General features: G+C 36.4%; 1 protein-coding gene across 6 annotated transcripts in view; it reads right to left on the bottom strand.

The window, feature by feature from the left end:
- Nucleotides 1-24,865, bottom strand: part of LOC136028215 (uncharacterized) — a 177,216-nt gene that overhangs the window by 27,894 nt on the left and 124,457 nt on the right. For 3 of the 6 annotated variants that reach the window (XM_065705928.1, XM_065705927.1, XM_065705931.1), the window contains exon 2: nt 1,912-2,182. In XM_065705928.1, the coding sequence (XP_065562000.1) occupies nt 1,912-2,174 (263 nt within the window). In that variant the 5' untranslated portion in view covers nt 2,175-2,182. Of the gene's footprint in view, nt 1-1,911; nt 2,183-19,303; nt 19,462-21,039; nt 21,323-24,865 lie in introns of those variants that run through there. The other 3 variants (XM_065705929.1, XM_065705930.1, XM_065705926.1) reach the window with 3 other exon arrangements.

The raw sequence follows: 24,865 nt of genomic DNA, 5'->3' as shown, positions 1-24,865 counted from the left end.
AAACATTGGGTGATGAACAATAGTATCATGTCCTTACCTGAAAAGGGGCTGAATGTTTTTTCCTGGTCCTCGTAGGTTTTTAAAGAAAAAACACTCTATTATGTAACAAGCAAAATCTACTATATAGACCCAAAGAAATCTTTATTTGGTGGGCTCCCTGGAGGTTTTCCCTACACTTTTAGGTTTTTAATCATAACGATCAAAGAAAAGAGGATTGTGTGGGGCCCTGAAGGTTTTCCCCCTACATCTCTAGGTGTTTAAATAATCAAAAAACTATGATGTAACATTTTCATAGCTATACAAACCCTATTACGTAAAAACCAAAGAGATCGTGAAGTAAACAAGCCCTGGGTCTCGTAGGTTGTTTAAAAAATCAAAGAAAAAACAATCCCTGTTACGTAACATCCACCTACATCTTTTCGAAAACATTCCCTATTATGTAACATGTACCTGAGTCTTAAAGAAGTTTAAAATAAAAAAGTGTTGGTGCTAGGATTCGAAGGGATAGTGATATCACAGGATCCACAATGCTATCACTGCTAACGATCAGAAATTATAGTCTTTTTTAAATGAAAATATGCTAAGAAGAATTTTTCAGTTGGAATTATCCGCAAGAAATTTTCCGGGAGAACTGTCAGCAAGGAGGGAATTGTCGGGGAAATTATCCGGGGGTGGTTTTGAATTTTACCTGGAGGTTATTTTAGGTTGGGTGAAATCTAAATTATTAGTTTATCATGTTATTCTCGAGTTTTAAGTCATAGAGTGGCAAATCAGCAATTTCAATTGAATCACAAAACTCCTAACCGCAGATTTCATTGTCCAACATTTTCGTTTGTGAATCGTTGTGATGCTTGTTCTTACATGTTTCCTAATCACAGATTTGATTGTGTTTCATTGTGATTCATTTGGAATTTTCCATGAAAGAAGGTAATTTTGATGGAGGGGGAGCCAGATTTCTCAGTATTTTTTCGTAGAACAATAAGAAATTGAACGATATAAAGACAATTTTTTCAACTGAAATAGGGACCAGCATCGAAATTTAAACCAACAGAAATTATCCCAAATATGAAGGGGGTTTCCCCCTCTCAATACCTCGCTCTTTACACTAAATATCGATTTTTTGTCTCAATCCCTTATGAGCGATTCTTGAAACACACAGGACCGTTTACTTACAATAAGAAGCTTTTTTAAAAGTATTAAAAACCACAGCGTGAAGAGTGATTGATTAAGAAGGGGGCAACCCCCATCTTATGCGTAATAAATTTCTGTTCCTTTCAAGCTTCAATGTCGTTCTTAACTTTCAGTTGAAAAAATTTGCTTTTATTATTTAATTTAACAGAAGATCCAATGCCAGCAATTTATGAATCCCTAAGAAAGAAAAGGAAAGTGTTACATTTTGTTTTTCTTTTAAAATATTTTGTGTTCATATTAACCCAGACACTTCAAACTTTGTTTCAAACACTTAAAAAATTCAAACTTTTTCATGTTAAAAAGAATGAAAAATATGTCCGTCCCCTACTCGGAATATGGCTACTATAGTATTACACAATGTTGAAAGCATATGACACTTTGTCGACAAAATAAGCACTGTTTCCTGCTGTTGTAGAAAATTTTTCTACTTGCGGTTGGGTCTACAGCCATGTCTTGACTATATTTTGCAATAGTTATAAAAAGTTCAGTTCTTAGTTCTTTTTGAATATATGCCAAAACGAAAGTTCTTTTCGACATATATTCTATCTAATTTAATCGTGTAATTATTTTCATTGTAATTTTTTGGTCTAAAAGCACGGTTTTAGCTTTTGTTAGACATATTAATATTAATATATTTTTCCATACACGGACTGTAAAAAATTCACCGCTAGAAAAATAGTATACAATTAAAGATAATCACGTGTCTAAATGTTCACTTACAAAGTCACGTGTTGAGGATGATCGCCATGATAATATTCAAAAGGATCAACCAAAAATCCATATTGCCTCTTTTTCCTTCTACACACTTCAAATCCTCCTCCCTGAAGCTCAGTAAGCTCGTAACAAGTTGGGGTAAGAGTAGTCGTCGTTGAAATAATGGCCGATTTACTTATTGTAATGATTGCCCTGTTACCAAAAAATAATCTCTCTTGAGCCTCGACAGAATATATTATAAATATAGATATTGCCAATAAAAATATCATGTTTTCGCCTGAAACGAAAGCAAATTTCAATTACAGATATAGACTAAAATCGCTAGTTCATTGTTGCACAAAATAGAACATATCGAAAGTGGCTTATATATTATACAGGTCTACACATTGATTTATCCCATTTACCACCTAAACCAGACAGATCAATGGGAATGAAACCAAGACATGGTCATTAAAGCACAGTTAACACAACAAATTTGTGTAAATACATCATACCAACAGCAAAGAACTCTGCGTGAGTCAACTGCACATACTTTTGCTAACAGTTGCTTCTTCTAAGCGTAAGTATAATTAGGTTTCAAAAAGTATTCAGGGTACTACTTACTAGTACTTCTTGCAGAATTAAGTCGTATCAAGGCTTATAAAGACGTCCAGCAAACTAAGAATTCCTTCTCCCTATAGATTTTGCTTTAAGGTGATAAGGTTCATGATCTCAGGTCAGTGACGGACTTAGCGTTGCTTAAATTTTTGAAAGCTACTAATAAGATCAAGGTTGGACCTTAAGAAATCACGAGCCACGTTATCTTCTATGCTCCTGAATTGTACTTCTATGCTTTTAGTTACAGGTAAATGAAGCAGTTTTGGCTTACCTGCTCTTCTGAACTCTGCATGGTGCAACCAAACCACCTCAGACACCTTGAAAACATTAAAGGCCTATGGCCGAATCTTCTCCCAACATTGTCGTTTGATACACTGTCTAAAGGGCAAATGTCTAGTATATATTACAGGTGCTTGTGATGGAATATGTCCAAGTTGAACTATTCTGCTGCTTTCAATGACCACATTTCATACCTGTAGATAAGTACAGAGGGTACCATGACCTCGTAAACTTGGAGCTTTGTGTGTAGTGAGATTTCACTGTGCTTTCAAAGTGGAGTCCATCTTCCGCAAGGTCCAAATAAAGTTCCAAATTCATGCACTAAAGGTAAACATTTACAATTTCTTTTTTTTCGGGGGTGGGGGAGGTAAAAAATTTATAGCCAAATTAAACAGTTTTATTGTTTTTAAATTTTTCCCAATGGGAATCCCAAAAATAATTTCCATTAAATAAAAACTGAACCGGTGTTTCCGTCGTTATCGCACCTGTTGAAAAAGATTTTCACGGAAGAAATGAATATTCTCAAAGCTAAGAAAGTGTGGTATGAATAGCCTCTACTAACTTCAAAGAAAGAAAATATTTAATAGTAAGAATGCAATAATCATTTTTTAGCCCCAATTCATTTTCTGACTACAACAGTTTGCTGACATTATGTATTTGAATTATTTCTGTGGCAATTTCTCACCAATAGCTGGTTCATAATGCCTAATAACTGGTTCAAAAAAATGAGCAGAATCAGCCATCGTTTGTAAATGGCCTAGCGCTATCTCCAGTTGTGTTAAGGGAGAAGTAGGCCTTGGATGAAATTGCTGTGGCTGTGACTATTATATTTAGAAAAAAAATTTAACAAGGCCAAGGAGTCTGTCCTAATTATTGGCTAGGAGCAAAATCAAATAGAAAACAATAGCCAAGAGCTCATATGGCACTTGTGACGAGGTTGGAAGAGCCAAGAGCGTCTTCCCACCAAATTTCATTACAATCTCTCAATTCTAAGTATTTTCCAAGATTTTGAGTTTCCCGAATCGGGGAAACGACTATTTCTAGTTTAATCTGGTTTGGTCCCTGATATGCCTGCCAACTTTCAGCGATCGCTATATTGATCACGTATGTAGTTTCGGATCTTTTTCACGTGGTCCGGGATTCCAACCTGACACCTCTCGCACCCTAAGCGAGAATCATACCCCTAGACCACAAACCATACTTAAGAAGAACAATCGTTTGTTTTATCGGCAAATAAAATTCTTCTTAACTATCTTACTCACTCGCTCTCTCCTCCCCAGATGGTAGAATTGGGGAAGAGACTATTTTTAATCTCGTCTGATCCCAAATACGCCTGCCAAATACGCCTGCCAATAACTTTTAGGGGTTGTTTCCCCTATTTTCGAAAATAAGGCAAATTTTCTCATGCTCGTAACTTTTGATCGGTTGGACTAAACTTGATCAAATTTATATAATTAAAATCAGCATAAAAATCCAATTCTTTTGATGTAACTATTGTTATCATGTTATCAAAATTCCGGTTTTTAGAGTTTCGGTTACTATTGAGCCGGGTCGTTCCTTACTTAAGATTCACTACAACGAGCTGTTATAAAAGTGTCCTTGAATGATTTACTTTTACTCTTCTCAAACTCCTATATTGTTTTTTGTTTTAATTAAAGCGCTAGTTTGGAATGTTACAACGTTAAAAAATGAATATCGCATCGACATTTTGACTGACGAATTCAGACGGTTTGAACTTGATTTATTAGGAGTTTCAGAAACTCATATCCCAGGGGTAGGAAGCATGAAATTAGGTGACATAGAATTTGTTTACTCAGGCAGGAAGGATGGGGTACATAGACAGGGAGTAGGGCTCATGATGAATAAGGAAGCTGCTAAGTCTTGTTTAGGCTGGGAAGGTATTAATAATAGAATACTAATTGCTCATTTTATGACTAAAAAGTTTAGGGTATCAGTTATAGTAGTATATGCCCCCATCGAACCAACTGACGGAGATACTAGTGACTCAGATGAATTTTACTTACAGTTACAGGACAAATAGACAGGGTACCAGGTAGAAATATGGTGTTTTTGCTAGGAGATTTTAATGCCCAGGTTGGTAGAAATAGGGATAGATGGTATCCTAGCCTAAGTAAATTTGGTGTAGGAAAAGAAAACAGTAATGGCTATAGACTTTTGCAATTTTGTAGGTATAACAACCTAGTTATAACCAATATGGTGTTTGGTCACAAAATGACCCATAAGTTGACATGGTATTCACGTGATGGTAAGACAGCAAACCTTATTGATTATGTTATTGTAAACAGAAGACTAGCAGGATCAATACAAGATACTAGGGTGTATAGGAGTGCCGTTATTGATGTTAAAAGTAAAGATCACAATCTAGTAGTGTCTAAGGTTAATTTAAAGCTGAAATTTCGGAAGGGTAACTCCCTCCCGGAAAGTTATAATGTTGGTAGACTTCAGGATGACAATTTGAGAAAAATATTCCAGGAACAGTTGAGTACTAAACTTAAGAGTTTAAAATTTGACAATGTGGAAGATGGATGGAATAATTTCAGAAAAACAATTTGTGAAGTTGCTGATGGTGTCCTAGGGAAGAGTGCTAAGACCGCAACTAGGAATATTAGTGAAAAAGCTTTAGGTTTAATAGAGAGTAGAGGGGTTTTTTATAAGAATTATCTGAGTGATAGGTCGTATGAAAACAAAAGGAATGTAAAGAAAGTGGAGAAAGCATTAAAATATGAACTAAGGAGATGTGAAGTGGAGGCGATGGATAAAATTGCTGAGGATCTGGAAGATGCGGCTAGACGGCATAATAGTAAAATATTATACTGGCATGTTAATAAATTGAAAGGGAGTGGCCAATCCGGACTGGTCCCAGTTAAAGATAGAAATGGGGCCACAATTAGTGATAAGGAAAAAGTTAAAGAAAGATGGGTGGAACATTTTGAGAATGTGCTAAACCGAGATACAGTTGCAGGAAAAGATATAGATGAAAATGAAAAAGTTTGTGATACCTTGGATGTGAAGGAAGATTTGTTTAGTGAGGAAGAATTAGTGACAGTACTAAAAGGATTAAAAAAAATAATAAGGCCCCAGGTGCTGGTAGCATGATTAATGAGTTTCTTAAATATGGTGGCTCTGAGGTTAGGAATAAGCTACTGAAGATTATGAACTGGATTTTTTAAAAAGGGGAAGTACCCAATGATTTTAGGAAAACCTTAATTAAACCACTGTATAAGAAAGGTGACAAGAGTGAGTGTCGTAATTATCGAGGCATTAGTCTGGTCTCTATAGGTAGCAAATTACTGAGTAATATGATATTTTTTAGACTGAGACATAATGTAGACAAAGTTCTAAGGGAAGAACAATGCGGTTTTAGAAAAGGTAGAGGATGTGTCGACCATGTTTTTCACTCTTAGGTTAATAATTGAGAAGTCCCTTGGTTGTCAAACACCTTTGGTCCTCAGTTTTATCGATTATGAGCAAGCTTTCGATTCTGTTGATAGAATAGCGTTAACAAAGGTCTTGTCTTTATATGGTATACCTGAAAAATACATCAAAGTGATTTGCGCTATGTACGAGAATAATACTGCTGCCGTTAAGGTAGGAAATGAGGTTAGCAACGGGTTTTGTATTAAATCAGGAGTTAAGCAGGGTTGTGTTCTATCCCCCTTTATATGGATCATTTTGATGGACTTCGTCTTAAGGAGCACAGGAAAGGCAATTGGAGACCATGGAATCAAATGGGGAGGAAGAACGCTCCTGGACTTAGATTATGCTGATGATTTAAGCATATTAGATGAAAGTGTGAGCAAAATGAATGGATTTTTAGAGGTTTTACGAGTTCAGGGTGCTAAAATAGGCTTGAAAATTAATGTTAAGAAGACTAAGTCACTAAGGCTAGGAATAAGTGAAGATGAACAGGTGACATTAGGTAACGAAAAGATTTATCAGGTTGGAAGCTTCAGTTACCTTGGTAGTATTATTAGTAAAGATGGTGGGAGCAGTGAAGATGTTAAAAGTAGAATAGCTAAGGCCCAGGGTGTTTTTTCACAGTTAAAAAAAGTTTGGAAGAATAGAAAGATAAGTCTACAAACCAAGATTAGAATATTGGAAGCTACAGTGATGACAGTGGTCAAATATGGCTCTGAAGCATGGGCACTCCGAAAAGCAGATGAAAATTTACTAGATGTTTTCCAGAGAAATTGCCTACGGATTGTTCTGGGTACCCGGCTGACTGACCGTATTTCAAACAGTAGGTTATACGAAAAGTGTGGTTCAATCCCGCTTTCTGGAGCTATAATGAAAGAAAGGTTGAGATAGCTAGGCCACGTTCTATGGATGAAGGATGACAGATTACCGAAGATAGTCCTTTTTGGCCAACCGTCTGGGGCTACACGGAAAGCAGGTCGCCCTTGTCTGAGTTGGGAGGATGTCATAAATAAAGATTTAAAGGAAATGGGAACTTCCTGGGAGGGTGTAAAGAGGGAGGCTTTAAATAGATTAGGTTGGAGGAGGAGCGATCGTAGCTGTGTTGGCCTCAGGAGGCTTGGTGCTGCAGTGAGTTATTAGTAGTAGTAGTAGTAGTTTTCTATCATCCTAAAAACATGCATCAGCTGGTTTATTTGTACTTGTTTTATTTTCATACGTTAGACAGAACATAAAGTAATTATTTTAGATCCAACTTCGCTCTTTACTTCTCTCAGGATTTTTTTTTTAATTACTCAGGATAAATCATAGAGGGTTTTAAGGCCTAGCGGAAGTCTAAGCATTTTACTCCCTAGTCAATTCTTTTTCAGAGGTGGCAACTCGGTCACAGACAAAGTTATCAGTTTTCTTCGTCGCTTCACCTAAATATGTATGAGAAGGTTGAAATTAAGGGGTTTCTCACTCAAAATTAATATTAGGCGCAGGTTATCCTTAGCAATTCTTCATGTAATCATTTATACTATATAATTTTTTTTATATATTTATTAACCGGCATTTTGGTGTCTGCACGCTATTTATTCTCCAGACTCTTTAAATCGGTTACAACTAACTAATACTTAACTGAATCGCTCAAGAACAATCCGAGTGGTTAGTCCCTTGGTCTATTTTATGCATTCTCACGCGCTCAGATTACAGCTGCATCCAGTCTTTTGAGGGGAATTTTTTACTTTGGAAGACAAATATGTAATGTATTCGAAGGGACTGCAGCCAGCAAGCATATATTATAGAAATAAGTTTCTTATAGCTGAATAGAATATTTTTGGCTCTATTTTTTGATACCCCACAACAACAGTACAAGTGTAGCAATCTAGAATGCAATTTTGGAATTATAAAAAAAATAATTGTCGGCTTTAAGATTTGATTAGATCAAACTATCGACCAGATTTTTTTTTTATATCTGTTAAAATAAAAACCGACGAAATCACAAATTCAGATACGTTAGGCAAACTCCAGATGTTTAACATGGGAGGTATAGGAAGATTCCCTGAGAGCCCGTCCTGCTTTAATGACATATTCCACACATGGCAAAAAATTCAACAACGTAGTAATTTATCCTCGAAAATAAATTTGTCTTTCTCTTAGGCCACCTAAAATCTGTGTGCCATGTACAGTCAGTTCCCTGGAGCAGCAGCAAAAGCGTTAAAAATCCTATTTCTTTTCCTTTCCTATGTTGGGGTTATTCACATTGTAGATCATAAAGAAATTATAAATCTTCCTTCAGATGTTTGAAACTGGTGAATGTTCACTGTAAAAAATTGTTTTCTGACTGCTGCAAAAAATTTACTAGCACTAGCCCAATTACTACAAATTTAATAGAATAACTCTTGACATGATATTCACTTGATATGTTTTCACCAATATTCAAACGAAATTAGGAACATTACTAAAATTTATCCTTTCCTAACCCCTATTTTTTATAATAGAATAACTAATTTTAGAAAAATAAATTATTTTAATATAAAAATTGCTAATTTTCACGACAGAGTTTCTAACTCTCATTTTATAGCTATTGAATCCTTAGATGCAAAGTTAATTAATATTATTAGTTAAAATAAAACTTTTTCCAGTAGTAGAAGCAGTACCAGCAGTAGTAGTAGCAGTAGCAGTAGTACTAGTAGTAACAGTAGTAGTAATAGTAGTGCTAATAGTTTTAGTAGTTGTAGTAATAGTAGTAATAGTAGTAGTAATAGTTTTGGTAATAGTAGTGGTGGTGGTGGTAGTAGTAGTAGTAGTAGTAGTAGTAGTAGTAGTAGTAGTAGTAGTAGTAGTAGTAGTAACAGTAGTAGTAGTAGTAGAAGTAGTAGCAGGAGCATGCAAACATTGCTTTTCGGTTAAATTAACATCCCCCAAAACAAGCCCAGCAACTCTCAATTTTATACTCCCATAAATTCATAAGATGTTGCTGATACGTCGGTTTGGCAGCCTTTATGCATATATTGTTTTGAATTATTTCAAATTTCTCCTCCACCTCTCCTATTACATTTACATTCGCACCCTTAGCCTCAGTACCCTTAATATTCTAAGGTGTTCCTAAGATATTACTTCTATGCACTTGTGTCTTTTGATCTAATTCAACATTTCCCTCAAAATTCCCTGCGAGTTTTAACGTAATATAATTAGCCGTAATAGTAGCAAAAATTGTAAGGGTGGTAGTAGCAATAGTCATGCCAACTTTCCCTAATAGCAGTAATCACTTAATTCTCTAAGCTGTTGCTGATACATCATTTTGAAAATTTACATGTATATAGCGTCTTTTTATTTAGTTCAATATCAGCCTAAATATTCCCTGAAAGCTTCATCTTCATATTATTGTAGTAGTAGTAGTAGTAGGAGTTGTTGCAGTAGTAGTAGCAGTAGTAGTAATAGCAGTAGCAGTAGTAGCAGAAGTAGCAGTAGCACTAGTAGTGATAGTAGGAGGTAGGGACTCCAAAATGTATTTAAAAATGAGCCATAACCACTACTCCTTTCTTCCATAATGATTTAAGATGACCAAAAAGTTTAACGGTGATTCCCTCAAGGTGCAGGTGCTTGTTGCGTAGTAGGAAATGTTTTCTAAGAGACGCAGATGTTTGGTTACATGAAAGAGAGTATTTTTCTTTGATTGTTTAAAAACCTACGAGAGCCAGGAAAAATTCCCAGGGCCCACTTGTGGGGTATATTCAAGACACTGGGCTATAGCGATCAATTCCAACGGGGGCCCTAGCAACCAATACCAACAGGGTCCCTATCAGTCAATTCCAACGGGGCCCTAGCAACCAGAATCTTAGCATCCGATTCCAATGGGCTCCTATCATCCCATTTCACTGAGCCCCTAACCTAACCACCAAGGGGCTCTTAGCATCCAATTTCACTGGGAGCCTTATCATCCAATTCCTCCTGGGGCCCTATTATCTAATTTCACCGTCAAGACGTTTGTTTTCACCGTCAAGACTTTTCAGGATATTTTAAGATGTTTTTAAGACATTTTTCTTCGAGATACTTCGAGACATTTCAAGACATTTCAAGACATTTCAAAACATTTTTAAAACATTTTTCTTCAAGTCATTTTCTTAACGGTATAGGAAAATACCTATACCTTCTCAAGGCCGGAATATAATTTGCACTTTACTAAAAAAAAATTTCTAATGTTTTAACATTTATAACTTAAATTAATAAAATATAACTAATATTTTAAGGAATAGATATCATCATATGTATATTAAAATGATATTACACATTCATTTGTATTTTTTCAGTAAAGTGCAAATTATGTTCTGGTCTTGGGAAAACATGGTGAGTTTGAGCCCTACTATTGTTCATTTCTGCTCGTTTTGAGTTTGACTGGGCTATTTATTGTAATTTCTGTTCGTTTTGGGTTTCATTTATTTATCGATGCTGATTTGAGGTAATCTTATGCTTGGTAGATCATTTAAATTTATTTTTGCTTATTTTTGGTTTAATGGAGTTCTTTACTTTTCTTTGAAAATCTTATTTTATGGATTTGTTTTTTTAATTGGTGTTGAAAATAGCCAAGGGTATTCTAGTGAAGCTTTTAGGGATTGCCAATTGCAAAGCAGGTTGTCAAAAGGGCTTATATCAGGAATGGCTTACTGTATTAAGTTGGAACTTTCAGGGAAAGATCAATTGGCTAAATACAATATTTACACCTATTACAGACAAGACTACTACAACTACTACTACAACCACAACTACTATTACTAGCAAGACTACATGTACTAGCCCTTCTACTACTACCACTATTACTACTACCGTAACTACTATTATTTCTCTTGTGACTGTTACTAAGGCAAACGATATTAAGGTAAACATTTGAGGGATACTTTAGGAAGAAATTTAACTAAGTCAAAGCACGCTGTGTGCATACTGGATGTCAAAAGAGTGTATCGGCAATACCCTAGGAATGGCTTAAAGCAGCAAGATGAAACCCATGGAGCATGATGAGGGGGATGCTCAACTAACCAAAAGGCAATTAGCGTATGCCACTACCGCTACTTCTACTGCTGGTACTAATATTACCACTGGCACTATTACTGCTACTTTGATTACTACTACTGCAGCGACTACTGCTATAGCTGCTGCTACTAGGGATGTGAAAGTGGTAATCATAGAATTTGAGCATTAAGTTTAAACTTAAAGCAGTCACTATGGGGTAGGTTGAACTAACCAAAGGGTAATATTTACAAGCTACTTTTACTGCTATTATCACTGATTTTCCTACTACTACAACAACAACAACTACTACTACTACTACTACTACAGTAGTGATGCCTCAATCTTTTTAAAATGAGCCATAGCTACACTCCTTTCTTCCCTAATGATTTAAGGTGACGAAGAAGTTTAACAGCGATTCCTTTAAGATGCAGATGTTATTAATTTTTCTTGATGCACGTGCTTGTTACATAAGAGGGAATGTTTTCTAAGAGACGCAGGTGTTTTATTATATAATAAAAAGAGTTTTTCTTAAATTGTTTGCAAAAACCAAAAGGGCCAGGAAAAAAAAATTCAGGGTCCACTAGTGGGGAAGGTTCAAGACGTCGGGCTTGAAAGATTAATTCCACCGGTTACCCATTGAAAAATACAATCGGTGCCCTAGAAACCTTTTCCAACATAGGAAGGTTCCTCTAGCAGTCAGTTCCAACAGAGGCCCTAGCAATCAGTTTCAACGGGGCCACTAGCAGGCAATTCTAACGGGGACCTTAGAAAATATTTCCAACAGGACCCTAGCAACTAATTCCAACGAAGATTTAGCATCCAATTCTGTCGGGCCCCTAGTGTCCAATTTCACTGGGCCCCTAATTTAACTACCGAGGAGCCCCTAGCATCAAATTTTACCGTTAGGTTTCAAGACCTTTCAAGACGTTCTTTAATGCATTTCTCTTCAAAACTTTATCAAGATATTTTAAGACATTTCAAAACGATTTTTAAGATATTTTCCTTCAAGATGTTTTTCTTCATGTTTTCTTTAGTTCTTGGGTATTATTTACCAGTGTTAAGGATGACGCATTCTCGCGTGACTTGTTTCTTCAGGAGCCATTGGGGAATACCCGCTGGTAACACAGGAGGGCTCACAAGTGGGATGTTATGCAATGACGATGTATCCGTGGGACGTTACGTAATACTCTAAGAGATTTTTTCTTCAGGATTTTTCTTTCAATTTTTCATTTTTTTTCAATTTTCCTTTCAAGGCGTTTTTTTTTCGAGATTACATTTTCTTTTAAGGTGTATTTTTCTAAAAGGGCCTTTATAGTCAAAAGATTTTTGTCCGCATTGGGACTCAAAAGAGAATTCCCCTCATTGGAAAGAAGCACTAGAAAGCCGGACCAAGAAAGCCTTTCTAATATTTTTATTCGGCGAATACTTTCTATATGATAACCTGTCCCACGCTCGGAAAATTCCCTGTCCACTTTCTAAAATGATTAAATGGATCGTATGTTTTCAACCCTTTCCATATAAGAGCGGGCAAGCATCACAATGCAATTGATTTTTTGCCTATTAAGTACAACTGCATGTTACAGTGTTATTCATTTATTAACGTGACTTAGATAGGATCAGTTAGTATTGAATTAGTGAGATGTTACACAGTTTCGGCATTATATATTTCTTTGCGTAAATGATAACCTATTGCAGATACATCCTGGACAAAAAAATAGAAGACGCAATGTACAAGTTTTAATAACAAGAAAAAACACTATAAAAATCATGAATCACCAAAAAACAAGCAAAAAACAAGCGTGGAGCAAAATAGGGTTGGGACTCACACACATACACACACACACACACACACACACACACACACACACACACACACAATCACACACACACACACACACACACACACACACACACACACACACACACACACACACACACACACACACACCTTTTGAAGTTTCTACGACGAAACTTTATATAAAGACCGTGCATGCTCCCAGGGCATAACTTACAACCGTTGCATAGTTTCTGGACCTTTGAACTACATTAAACAAAATGTCTATATCAAAATATTGATCGCAAGTGTTTGGGGAAATGATGGGTGCAGGAGAGGGGTTAGTTTCTCTCCAATCACTTTCGTCTATTAAAAAGGGCACTAACCCTCTAAAATTCCAATTTAATGAGCCCTTTTTGAAGTTTATACGAAAACGCTTATTATAAAAATCTTAATATGCACCCAGGGCATAAATTACAGCCCTCGCCTTCAGGGCTGTGGAGGGATTGTCATCCTCAAAGACATAATTTCCGTACCTGTTAGGGCCGTGATTAAGTGAACTTGAAAACATCGAGCTTCAAAATTGAAATTAGGTTAGCCTTCAGTCTTTTAATTCTCTAGAGACCGTCGATTGTCAAACTTCAAATAGCACCAATTATCAAGTCTTGTGAAATTTTTTGATAGACAGCTTCCTTTGGCGAGATGCTTCAGCCGAGAAATAGTAATATATTTGGCTACGTCTTGCAAAGCTTGGTTACCGACCAAGGGAGAAGAGAAAATGAGCAAAAGAGCACTATCATTCTCAAGTACAAAATGCCCATGTATATGAACCTGTGACGGCATGCATAGAGTGCATTTAAAAATTTATTGTTTTTTCCACTTTTTTCCTACGGATAGGCTATTTAAAATACCTCAGTTGATTAATTCGAAACTAAACACCAAAATTAGTTGAAAGCTTTCTTCGAGGATTCTTAGAAAACCAAAGTTTTCTTATGAATTAAATTGAAAAAAAATTAACTGAAAGTAAGGAGTGACATTAAAACTTAAAAAGAACAGAAATTACTTCGTATATGAAAGGGACTGCTTCCTCGTGAACGCCCCGCTCTTTACGCTAAAGTTTTTTACTGTTTTAAAAATAGAGTTAAGAGAAAGAGTCGGACATTAGCGTGAAGAGCAGGGGCGTTGACGAGAAAGCAGCCCCTTTCATATATGAAGTAATTTCTGTTCGTTTTATGTCACTCCTTACTTTAAGTTAAAAACACTTGTTTTTATTTAATTTAATTTCTAACCGTTTTTGAATCAATGCATGTTTTGATTTATGCTCTCCGCAGATGAATAATTAAAACGAAATTTGCCTTTTTTTTTGGCTAAATGGTTTTCTCATAGTTTTGATCGAATGATTTTGAAAAAAAAGGAGCGGGGATGGAGGTCTAGTTGCCCTCCGATTTTTTGGTTACTTAAAAAGGCAACTAGAACTTTTAATTTTTATGAATGTTTTTATTAGTAAAATTATTAGTAAAAGTAAATTTTTATTAGTTAAAGATATACGTAACTTACAAATTAGCTTACGTAACGAACTTCTGTATTCTCATATTTTTATTACGTATATGAGGGGATTCACAACCTCGTCAGTACCTCGCTCTTCAAGCTAAAGCTTAAATTTTGTCCCAATTTCTTAAGAATGACCCCTGAATCACAAAAGCCGTAGAATAAATAGTTGAAATTTCTAAGAATACTTTAGCGTAAAGAGCGAGGTATTAGGAGGAGGTGAGCCCCTCATATGCATAATAATTTCTGTTCCTTTTAACAGAAATTATTACGGAATATTTACAGGAATTAATATTTACAGGAAAATAATAACAGGAATATTCTGTTCCTTTCAGTTGAAAAAACTTAGTCATAATTATTTTGTCATTGTTTTTTTTTTAAATAATGCTAGAGAATCCTGCGCTCCCTTCATGGAAATTTTCTTCCCCCATGACAAATTCCTTTATGAAAAGTTCCCCCAACATATCCCCCTCTTCTCAACCCCTGCCCCCAACCAAATGAAAACGCCCCTGAAAACGTCTGTACATTTCCCAATAGCCATTACTATATGTAAGCACTGGTCAGTGTTTGTCCGGTGGGGAGTAAGTCGTCCCAAAAGGCATAGTTATAAGGATTTTCTACTACGCTGAAGAAAATGGCTATCTCAGAATTTTGATCCGGTGACTTTGGGAAAATAATTAGCGTGGGACGGGGGCCTAGGTGCCCTCCGATTTTTTTGGTCACTTAAAAAGGGCACTAGAACTTCTCATTTCCGTTAGAATGAGCCCTCTCGCAACATTCTAGGACTAATGGGTCGATATGATCACCCCTGGAAAAAAAACAACAAAAAAAACAACAACAGAAACAAACAAATAAACACGCATCCATGATCTGCCTTCTGACAAAAGATACAAAATTCCACATTTTCAAACAGGTCGTGGTAACGAACTGTAGTAAGGAGCGCTCAATAGTAACCGAAACTCTAAAAAATGGAATTTGATATAAATAGTTACATCAAAAGAATGGAATTTTAATGCTAATTTTAAATATATGAGTTTCATCAAGATTAGTCTTACCCATCAAAAGCTACGAGCCTAAAAAATTTGCCTCATTTTAGAAAACAGGGGAAAACACCCCCTAAAATTCATACGATCTTAACGAAAATCACACTATTTGATTCAGCGTATCAGAGAACCTTATGGTAGAAGTTTCAAGCCCCAATCTACATAAATGTGGAATTTCGCATTTTTTGCGTGTTTATTTGTTTTTTCTACAGAGGTGATCGTATCAACCCAGTGGTCCTATAATGTCGCGAAAGGGCTCATTCTAACGGAAATTAAAAGTTCTAGTGCCCTTTTTAAGTGACCAAAAAAATTGGAGGGCACCTAGGCCCCCTCCCACGCTCATTTTCCCCCAAAGTCACCGGATCAAAATTCTGAGATAGCCATTTTATTTACCATAGTCGAAAAACCCAATAACTATGTCTTTGGGGACGACTTACTCCCCCGCAGTCCCCGTGGGAGGGGCTGCAAGTTACAAACTTTGACCTGTGTTTACACATAGTAATGGTTACTGGGAAGTGTATAGACGTTTCAGGGGGATTTTTTTTGGTTTGGGGGGATATTTGAGGGGGGAGGGTTACCGGGGAGGATCTTTCCATGGAGGAACTTCTCATGGGGGAAGAGACTTTCAATGGAGGGGGCGCAGGATTTTCTAGCATTATTTAAAAAAACAATGAAAAAATAAATATTAAAAGTTTTTTTCTACTGAAAGTGAGAAGCAACATTAAAACTTAAAACGAACAGAAATTATTACGCATATGAGGGGTTTACCTTCTCGTATTACCTCGCTCTTTACGCTAAAGTATTTTTAGTAATTTCACCTATTTATTCTACGGCCTTTGTGATTCAGGGTCATTCTTAAGGAATTGGGACAAAATTTAAGCTTTAATGTAAAGAGCGAGGTATCGACGAGGGGTGAGCCCCCACATATACGCAATAAAAACATAAGAATATTGAAGTTTGCTACGTAATTTAATTCGTAAGTTACGTATTTTTTTACTTACGAAAACGTGCGTAAAAATTATAAGTTATAGTTGCCTTTTTAAGTAATCAAAAATTGGAGGTCAACTAGGCCTCCTCCATCGCTCCTTTTTTCTCGAAATCTTCCGATTAAAACTATGAAAAAGCCATTCAGCCCCAAAAAATGAATATGCAAATTTCGTTTTAATTATTTATATGCGGAGAGCCAAGATTAAACCATGCATTAATTCAAAAACATCCAGAAGAAAAAAATAACAAGTTTTTTTTAAATGAAAGTAAGGAGTCCTTCTATTAAAGGGGCTTTTCCTCCTCAACGCCCCGCTCTTTATGCTAAAGTTTGACTCTTTCTCTTAACTCTACATTTTAAAACAGTAAAAAACATTAGAGCAAAGAGCGGGGCGTTGAGGAGGAAAACCCCTTTCATATACGGAGTAATTACTGATCGTTTTAAGGTTTAATGTCGCTTCTTACTTTCACTTAAAAAAAACTTTTTTTTGTTTAATTGTAGATAGGAGCTTGAAACTTCTACAGTAGGATTCTCTGATACGTGTATATTTCTGATGTATATTTCAGATGGTGTATATTTGATGGTGTATATTTCGTTAAGGTTCTATGACTTTTAGGGGTTGTTTCCCCCTCACCTGTGCTTCCAAACTTTAGTCTCTAGATTGCGCATGAAAAATGCAGGATCAAAAATCCGTCGACAATCCTTCAATTCGTCGCAATCCAAGTTTCTACCACCAGTCACGATTCGTTAGGGCAACGGGGAAGAAGCTACATGGTTCTGCTAAGCCTCAAGGTTTGTCGCTTGACCTAAAACTCTTGACTTGTCTAGTTCTTCGGCGTACTGCATTATTAGGTATCTTGGATATTTGCATCTACCAAGCTCCAAATACTTTTTACAAAGGCGCTGTCTATGTGAGGTAATACTTTTAAGATGTATACCTCGCTTTGACTTAATTTTCCCCATGATTAGATTGGAGGGATTGGGATGAAACTTGGTTGGAAAAATAAGCAAAAGTCTAGCATACGTGATTTACATAATTGAAACGGATCAGCTCAATTGGGGGGGGGGGTGATTCTGAAAAATAAGAAAAATGAAGTATTTTTAACTTACGAAGGAGTGATCGGATCTTCATAAAACTTCATATTTAGAAGGATCTCGTAAATCAGATCTCTTATTTTAAATCTCAACCGGCGTCATGGGGGGACAGTTGGGGGGGGCGGAAATCTTGGAAAATACTGAAAGCGGAGAGATTATGATGAAACTGGATGGGAAGAATAAAAACCTGTCTAAGATACGTGACTGACATAACCGGAGCGGATCTGCTCTCTTTGGTGGAGTTGGGGGGGGGGGGTAATTTGGAAAAATGAGGTATTTGTAACTTATGAAAGGGTGACCAGATCTTAATGAAATTTGATATTTAGAAGGATCTTGTGCTCTAAATCTCTAATCTTAAATTTAGACCAGATCCTGTGACATTGGAGGGAGTTGGAAGGGGAAACCGGATTCTTGGAAAACGTAAAAATTGGGGTATTTTTATCTTACGAATGGGGGATCAGATCGTAATGAAATTTGATATTTAGAAGGAATTCATGTCTCAGAGCTCTTATTTCAAATCACGACCAGATCTTTTGACACTGGGGGGAGTTGGAGGGCGAAATCTTGGAAAACACTTGGAGTGGAGGAATCGGGATGAAGCTTGGTGGATAGAATAATCAAATGTTCTTGATACACGATTGACGTAAACCAGATTCGCTCTCTTTGGGGGAGGTGGGGGGAGGGGTTCAGTGATTTGGCGAGTTTGGTGCTTCTGGACGTGCTAGGACGATGAAAATTGGAAGGCGTGTCAGGGAGATGCACAAATTGACTTGATAAAGTCGTTTTCCCAGATTCGACCATCTGGGGGAGGCTAAAGGGAGAGGAAAAATTAGAAAAAATTAGGTATTTATTACTTACGAGTGGGTGATCGGATCTTAATGAATTTTGATATTTAGAAGGACATCGTGACTCAGAGCTCTTACTTTAAATACTGACCGGCATTAAGCCTCTGATTTTCCTTTTAAATCAATCTATTGATTCTTAGAATTTTGTTAGAGCTCATACCATATGAGCTCTTGGCTCTTAGCTCTTCTTGCCTCGTCACAAGTGCCATATGAGCTCTTAGCCTTTGTTAATTAGGCAGTACTATTGCGCTACCTATGATCCAAAAATGAAGATCCCAAACTAAAAGAATTAATATTCTCTTTGGTATTTAAGAATTTCATTTAAGGTCAACAAAGATTGATCAATCAGAATCTATGTCATTCTATGAAACTAAGAAATTTGATTCTATGTCATGGGGCCAAAATCCTAAGTTTTATGCCAAAATCCTAGGTTCCCGATTTTATATCATGGGGCCGAAATCCAAGAAGCAAATGAGGACCTATTCTAGTCTTTGTAACGCTCTTTATCAGGGCGACTCCACTGTTTTTTCTATAGGTTTTAAGAAAGTTGTATTAGTTTTAAGTAATACTGATGATCAATTGGCTATACAGAAAACAATTCCTTATTGTAATCAAAATTTTAAGTTAAAGAAAATGCGTGGTATATGCCATCCCTCTTGCTTAGAAGACAAAAGGTTTATTAAACGTGAAACGCAGAAGGGGGGAGAGTAATACTTTCAATGGTGCTTTTCAAATCCCCTTGGAACAAATTAAATGCCAAATCTTAAATTAATAGCTAGGAATAATCAACTGTCTCAACACTTACTATGCTAGGGTCACCAAAAATCTTGAATGTTTATCCAATAATTTATGATTCCACACTAAAAACCAGCAATATTCTTTTTAAATTTGCTAGTTTCGCAAGTTATATATGACTTCAGGTCGGGTCAAATGGAAAATTGGCCAATAAGAATTGTCTAAGAAACCTGATTCTATGTCATACAAAATATAGGGCTGTAAAACTTGTATCCAGAAAATGGAGATTGCAATACGATTCAAATAAATAGAATCTTCTGTTGTGTCCTGAAAAATTTTAAAAATTTTTGGAAAGACGAAGAGAAAAACAAAAGGTAAAAAGGCCTTAGACAAGACTAAATTTCTTAAGAAAGAGAAAAACGGATGAATAGCAATGTTATTTTTCACATGGAACAAAGGTATGAGAACAAGTTTTTGCAAAGTACAGATATAAAAAACATGTTATAAAATATTTGGGGAGTTGCAGTTTTTGAGAAACTTTTTTCCCCGGAAAAACATCCATCTTATTGACATATTGACATAAACATTGACATCTATTGACATAAACATGACATATTGTAAAAAGTTTTATTTTTTGGAAATGATAACAGAGATGATCAATTGACCAAAAAGCTAATTGTACACTATTACTCCTACTACTACAACTACCACCACTACTACCACTTCCACTGCTACAACTCCAACAACAGTACTACATTTAAAATATTTACGGGAAACTGGAACTAAATCAAAATGCTATATGTGTCGGCACATTGTGAAATGAGTGTATTTCAAAAATAGATTTGAGTATCAAATTAGAATTTTCAGAAAATGCTTAAAGGGGAAAATCCTTTTGATCAAAAGACAATATGTGCATGATACTACTACTGCTGCTGCCACGTCTACATTTACCACTGTTACTACTGCTGCTACTTCAACTAACACCTATATTGCAACTACTTGTAAGGCTAAAAGACTCTTAGCCGAGTCAAACTCAAACCGAGTCATGCTGAAAACAATCCAAAACTAACATGAGTAGGATGAACAACCCCCATGCCTCCTCAAGACTAGAACATAATTTAAATAGCGACGAAGACTTGTTCTGGGTACCCGGCTGACTGACCGTATTTCAAACAGTAGGTTGTACGAAAAATGTAGTTCAATCCCGCTTTCGATGGCTATACTGAAAGAAAGGTTGAGATGGCTAGGCCACGTTCTGCGGATGAAGGATGACAGATTACCGAAGATTGTCCTTTTTGGCCAACCGTCTGTGGCTACACGGAAAGCAGGTCGTCCTTGTCTGGATTGGGAGGATGTCATAGATAAAGATTTAAAGGAAATGGGAACTTCCTGGGAGGGTGTAAAGAGGGAGGCTTTGAATAGATTAGGTTGGAGGAGGATCGTGCGTAGCTGTGTTGGCCTCAGGCGGCTTGGTGCTGCAGTGAGTTATTAGTAGTAGTAATATATATATATATATATATATATATATATAAATTTTTAATATATATAACAGCCTAGAATCCTTACTTCAACGAAGTTCAACCAGGACTGATAAAACAAATGATGTGAGATGATAAATTAATTCAAACAAAACAGAATAAAATAGTTATATACAAGTTTTCAAAGCTAATCTAACTATTTTGCCAGCTTGTCTCGAAGGCCTTTCTTTAACTGGTTCAATCTTATTATAAATTGGTTTAGTAGAACCTAAATTGAATATAAAACTTGCATTGAATATGGTTGAGCTTAGTGAAATCAAAGACCTACTTGAGAAAGCAATAGATAGACCACCTTTCTTCGAACATATATCACAGTCTTTAAGTCACATGAAAGTCAAAGCTTCTCTGTCGGCTCTTAAATCAGAGGAAAGTCACGAGACTCAAACAGAGAAATTTTAGATACAGTACGTGGACATGGTTGCCATTCTTTGAAATTTCCTGAAGCTGAGCTGACAAGTCGATGGTAACTTCACTTGCAATTATTTTCCAACATGCTCTCTTGCCTCGCAGCAGCTGACCACAACAAGTGCTCCAAGTCAGCGAGGCTGTACCTAAAGCAGATGAACAGACTTGAATATGCGAGGCCAACACTTTTCTAGTCTTTTGAAAAAGAATTTCACGTTAGGGGAAGATCGGACAGATTTTTTTGTCATTTTATCAGCAAATCACTTTTGACATTTAAAAAAGGTAATAGAACTGTGAATCTCCAATCAAATTAGCTCCTTTAAAATATTAATGATATTAATATTATATTAATATCACTGCCTATTGTATTGGTTATATGTCTTTTTAATACTAGCACACGTCTAGTTTTTCGTTTAATTGAAACTTCCCCTATACACTTAAACTTAATGCCCCTGGCATCGTTAGTTACAGTAATCGTAGAAGTAAAATCAAAAGTATATACATACCGTCTTCTGGCTAGTTCAAAATCTGTCACAACTTACCTTGAAAGGTTTAGCTTAATTTTGCACGCTGTTATTGTGATATTTCTTTGTCGTCCTATTGACAATTTACCTAATCATAGTTTGTTTTGATTTATTCCAGCGTCCGCCTCATTATTCCTCGAAAGCTTCATCTTACTACCTTTAGCTTGTGTAGTGGCAATAGTTATAGCAGCAGCAGTAGCATTTTAGCAGTATGGAAATAGTACCTTTTTTCAACATCTCCTTCAACACACGATGAAATTTTTAACTTATAACCATTAGCTGTTCCTGAAGTATTGCTGATACAATCATTGGTTTTGGTTACTTCAAAATTTACCACAACAAGCGTTGTACGGTTTAATTTCATACACGAAACTGTTCCTAAGATATTTCTGATTTGCCCTTTTGAAAACCTTCATACGGATGGTAGATTGTCATCGTACAACAGAAAATTTCATAAATATTTTCTGAAAATTTCACCTTCACCCCCTTAGGTATAGTTATAAAAGTAGTCATAGCAGTAGTATAAGTACACAAGTAATACAATTAGTCATTTCTATGATATTGTCGATTTGCTCTTTTGATAACCTGTATATTCATATACTTCATCTTAACCCCTTAGCCTTAAAAGCAGTTGCGGTAGAAGTAGAAGGTTGTGTAATAGTAATAGTAGCAGCAAAACTAGTAAATGTGGCGATAACAGCACTTTTAGTAGTAGTGTGGACACGTTGCCTTTTGGACAATAAATCTTTTCCTTTAGGTATTCTCTAGAGGTTACACAAATCAGTTCTTAAGATACAATCTAAATGCACATGGTGTCTTTTCTTAATTCAAATTTTCCATCAATATTCTCTCAAATTTTACCCTCGCAGACCTGGCCTTAAAAGTACTATTGTCACAGTAGTTTGGGTGGTAGAAAAAGTAGTTGCAGTTTTAGTGTCGCATTAGTAGTAGCAGTAGCACTAGCGTCTGTAGTAGTAATAGCGGTAGTAGTTGCAGTTGAAGTAGTTGCAAGTTGTTACAGTTGAAGTAGTAGTTGGAGTAGTTTAGTAGCAGAAGTAGCACAAGGAAAAGAGGCAGCGGTATTGGTATTAGTACTGACAAGCATATATTGTGTTTTTGTCAATTGATCTTCCCCTTCAAGTATTATCCGAAAGTTTCAACTTAATACCCAAATCAATTCTTGAAATACGCCCTTTTGATAATCTGCATGCGCATGGTATGTTTTTATTTAGTTCAAATTCCCCTCAATATTCTGTCAAATTTTCCCTTTCATACGGGTAGCCTTAATCGTATTAGTATCATAGTAGTAGTAGTAGTGGTAGTTTTAAGCAAAATCGGCATCGTACAACTTCAATAAGATACATTGGTGAAAAGAGTGGTATTTGGGTGGGGGGGAGGTAGTTGACCTCAATCACTAGTGACTCTGAAAAGGGAACCGTAACTTCCAATTTCAACCAAATGAACCACTTCTAAAGTCTATACAACCATCCCTTCCATAAGAAACTTACTTAAAACCCATAACTTAAAACCCTCGCCCTGAGGCTTTGGTGGTTTGTATCAGCCTCAAAAGACTTGTTATATGATCTTCGGACGATTTTGAGTAAAAGGACTTCCTCAAAATATCTATCGGATGTATCTCAGGAAAACACGACGTCTTTGTGGGTATCGAGGGGGGGGAGCTACGCCCGATCACTTTCACTCTTCAAAAGGGCAATAAGCACACAGCACAAACGAACAACCTTTCTATAGGAACCTTTTATGCCCCGATGACAGAACTTACAGCCCTTGTCCTGAGAGCTGTGGGTGGGGGAAATGATGGGCATGGAAAAGGCCATAGATTACAACCCTTGCCCTAAGGGCTGGTGTTTTTTTTTTATCCTCAAAGACATAATTTCCGGACTTTTCAAACACGTTGAACAAAATGGCAATCTCAAAATTTCGATTGGAAGTATTTGGGGATATGATGGGCTTGAGGAGGGAGGGGTGTCATTTTGCCTCCGATCACTTTTGCCTAATAAACAGGGCACTAGTCCTCTCAATTTACAATCAAACGAGCCCTTTTTGAATTTTCTACGACAGCACTTTCTATAAAACCTTGCAAGGTCCCAGGCCATAACTTACAACCGTTGCCCTGAGGGTTGTAGGGGGGGGGGCTTATAATACTGAAAAATATAATTTACGGACCTTTCAACTACATTGAACAAAATGCCTTTATCAAAATGTTGATCGGAAGTGTTTGAGGAAATGATGGATGCGGGAGAGGAGTTAGTTGTCCTCCAATCAATTTCGTCCATTAAAAAGGGCACTAACCATCTTGATTTCCAATTTAGTGAGCCCTTTTTGAAGTTTATACGAAATGCTTTCTATAAAAACCTTAATATACCCCAGGGGTATATTAGTTTCCCTCCAATCACATTTGACTATGTAAAAGGGCACAAGCCCTTTCAATTGTCAATCGAATAAGTCCTTTATGAAGTTTCCACGACAACTCCTTCGATACGAAGTGTCCTGGTCTAAAACAAACCAAAAAATAAATAAATAGATAATACATTGTGCCAGCATTGTTCTTTACTTAGGCTTCGCTATTGCGCTGCCTATGATTAAAGGTCAAAGGTGTCCCCCATCCCTAATAGAAAGTACTTTTTATAAACAACAGACAAATTACACAACAGACAACCCTTGCCCGAAGGCTGGGGGGGAGATTGACATCCCCAGAGGCATACTTATCGAATCTATCAACTATTTTTGAATAAATGACTATCTTGAAGTTTTCATCCGATGAATTTAGGGGGGAAATGTGTGTGGGAGGTGGCTGGTCGCCCTCCAATAGCTTTTGTCTTTAAAAAAGGCAACTAGAACTTTTAATTTGCAATCAAATGAGCTCCTCTCAACGTTTTTATAACAACTCATTTCATACAATTAAATAGAAAAAAATTTTTAAATGAAAGTAAGGAGCAACATTAGAACTTAAAACGAACAGAAATTACTCTGTATATGAAAGGGGCTTTTCCTCCTTAACGCCCCGCTCTTTACGCTAAAGTTTGACTCTTTCTCTTATCTCTACTTTTTAAAATAGTAAGAAACTTTAGCGTAAAGAGCGGGGCGTTGAGGAGGAAAAGCCCCTTTCCTATACGGAGTAATTTCTGTTAGTTTTAAGTTTTAATG

The sequence above is a fragment of the Artemia franciscana genome, chromosome 6 (assembly GCF_032884065.1).
Source record: "Artemia franciscana chromosome 6, ASM3288406v1, whole genome shotgun sequence".
Taxonomy (NCBI): Eukaryota; Metazoa; Arthropoda; class Branchiopoda; order Anostraca; family Artemiidae; genus Artemia; species Artemia franciscana.
Note: the sequence above shows the minus strand (reverse complement) of the source record. Positions and strands in the feature narration are given on the sequence as shown.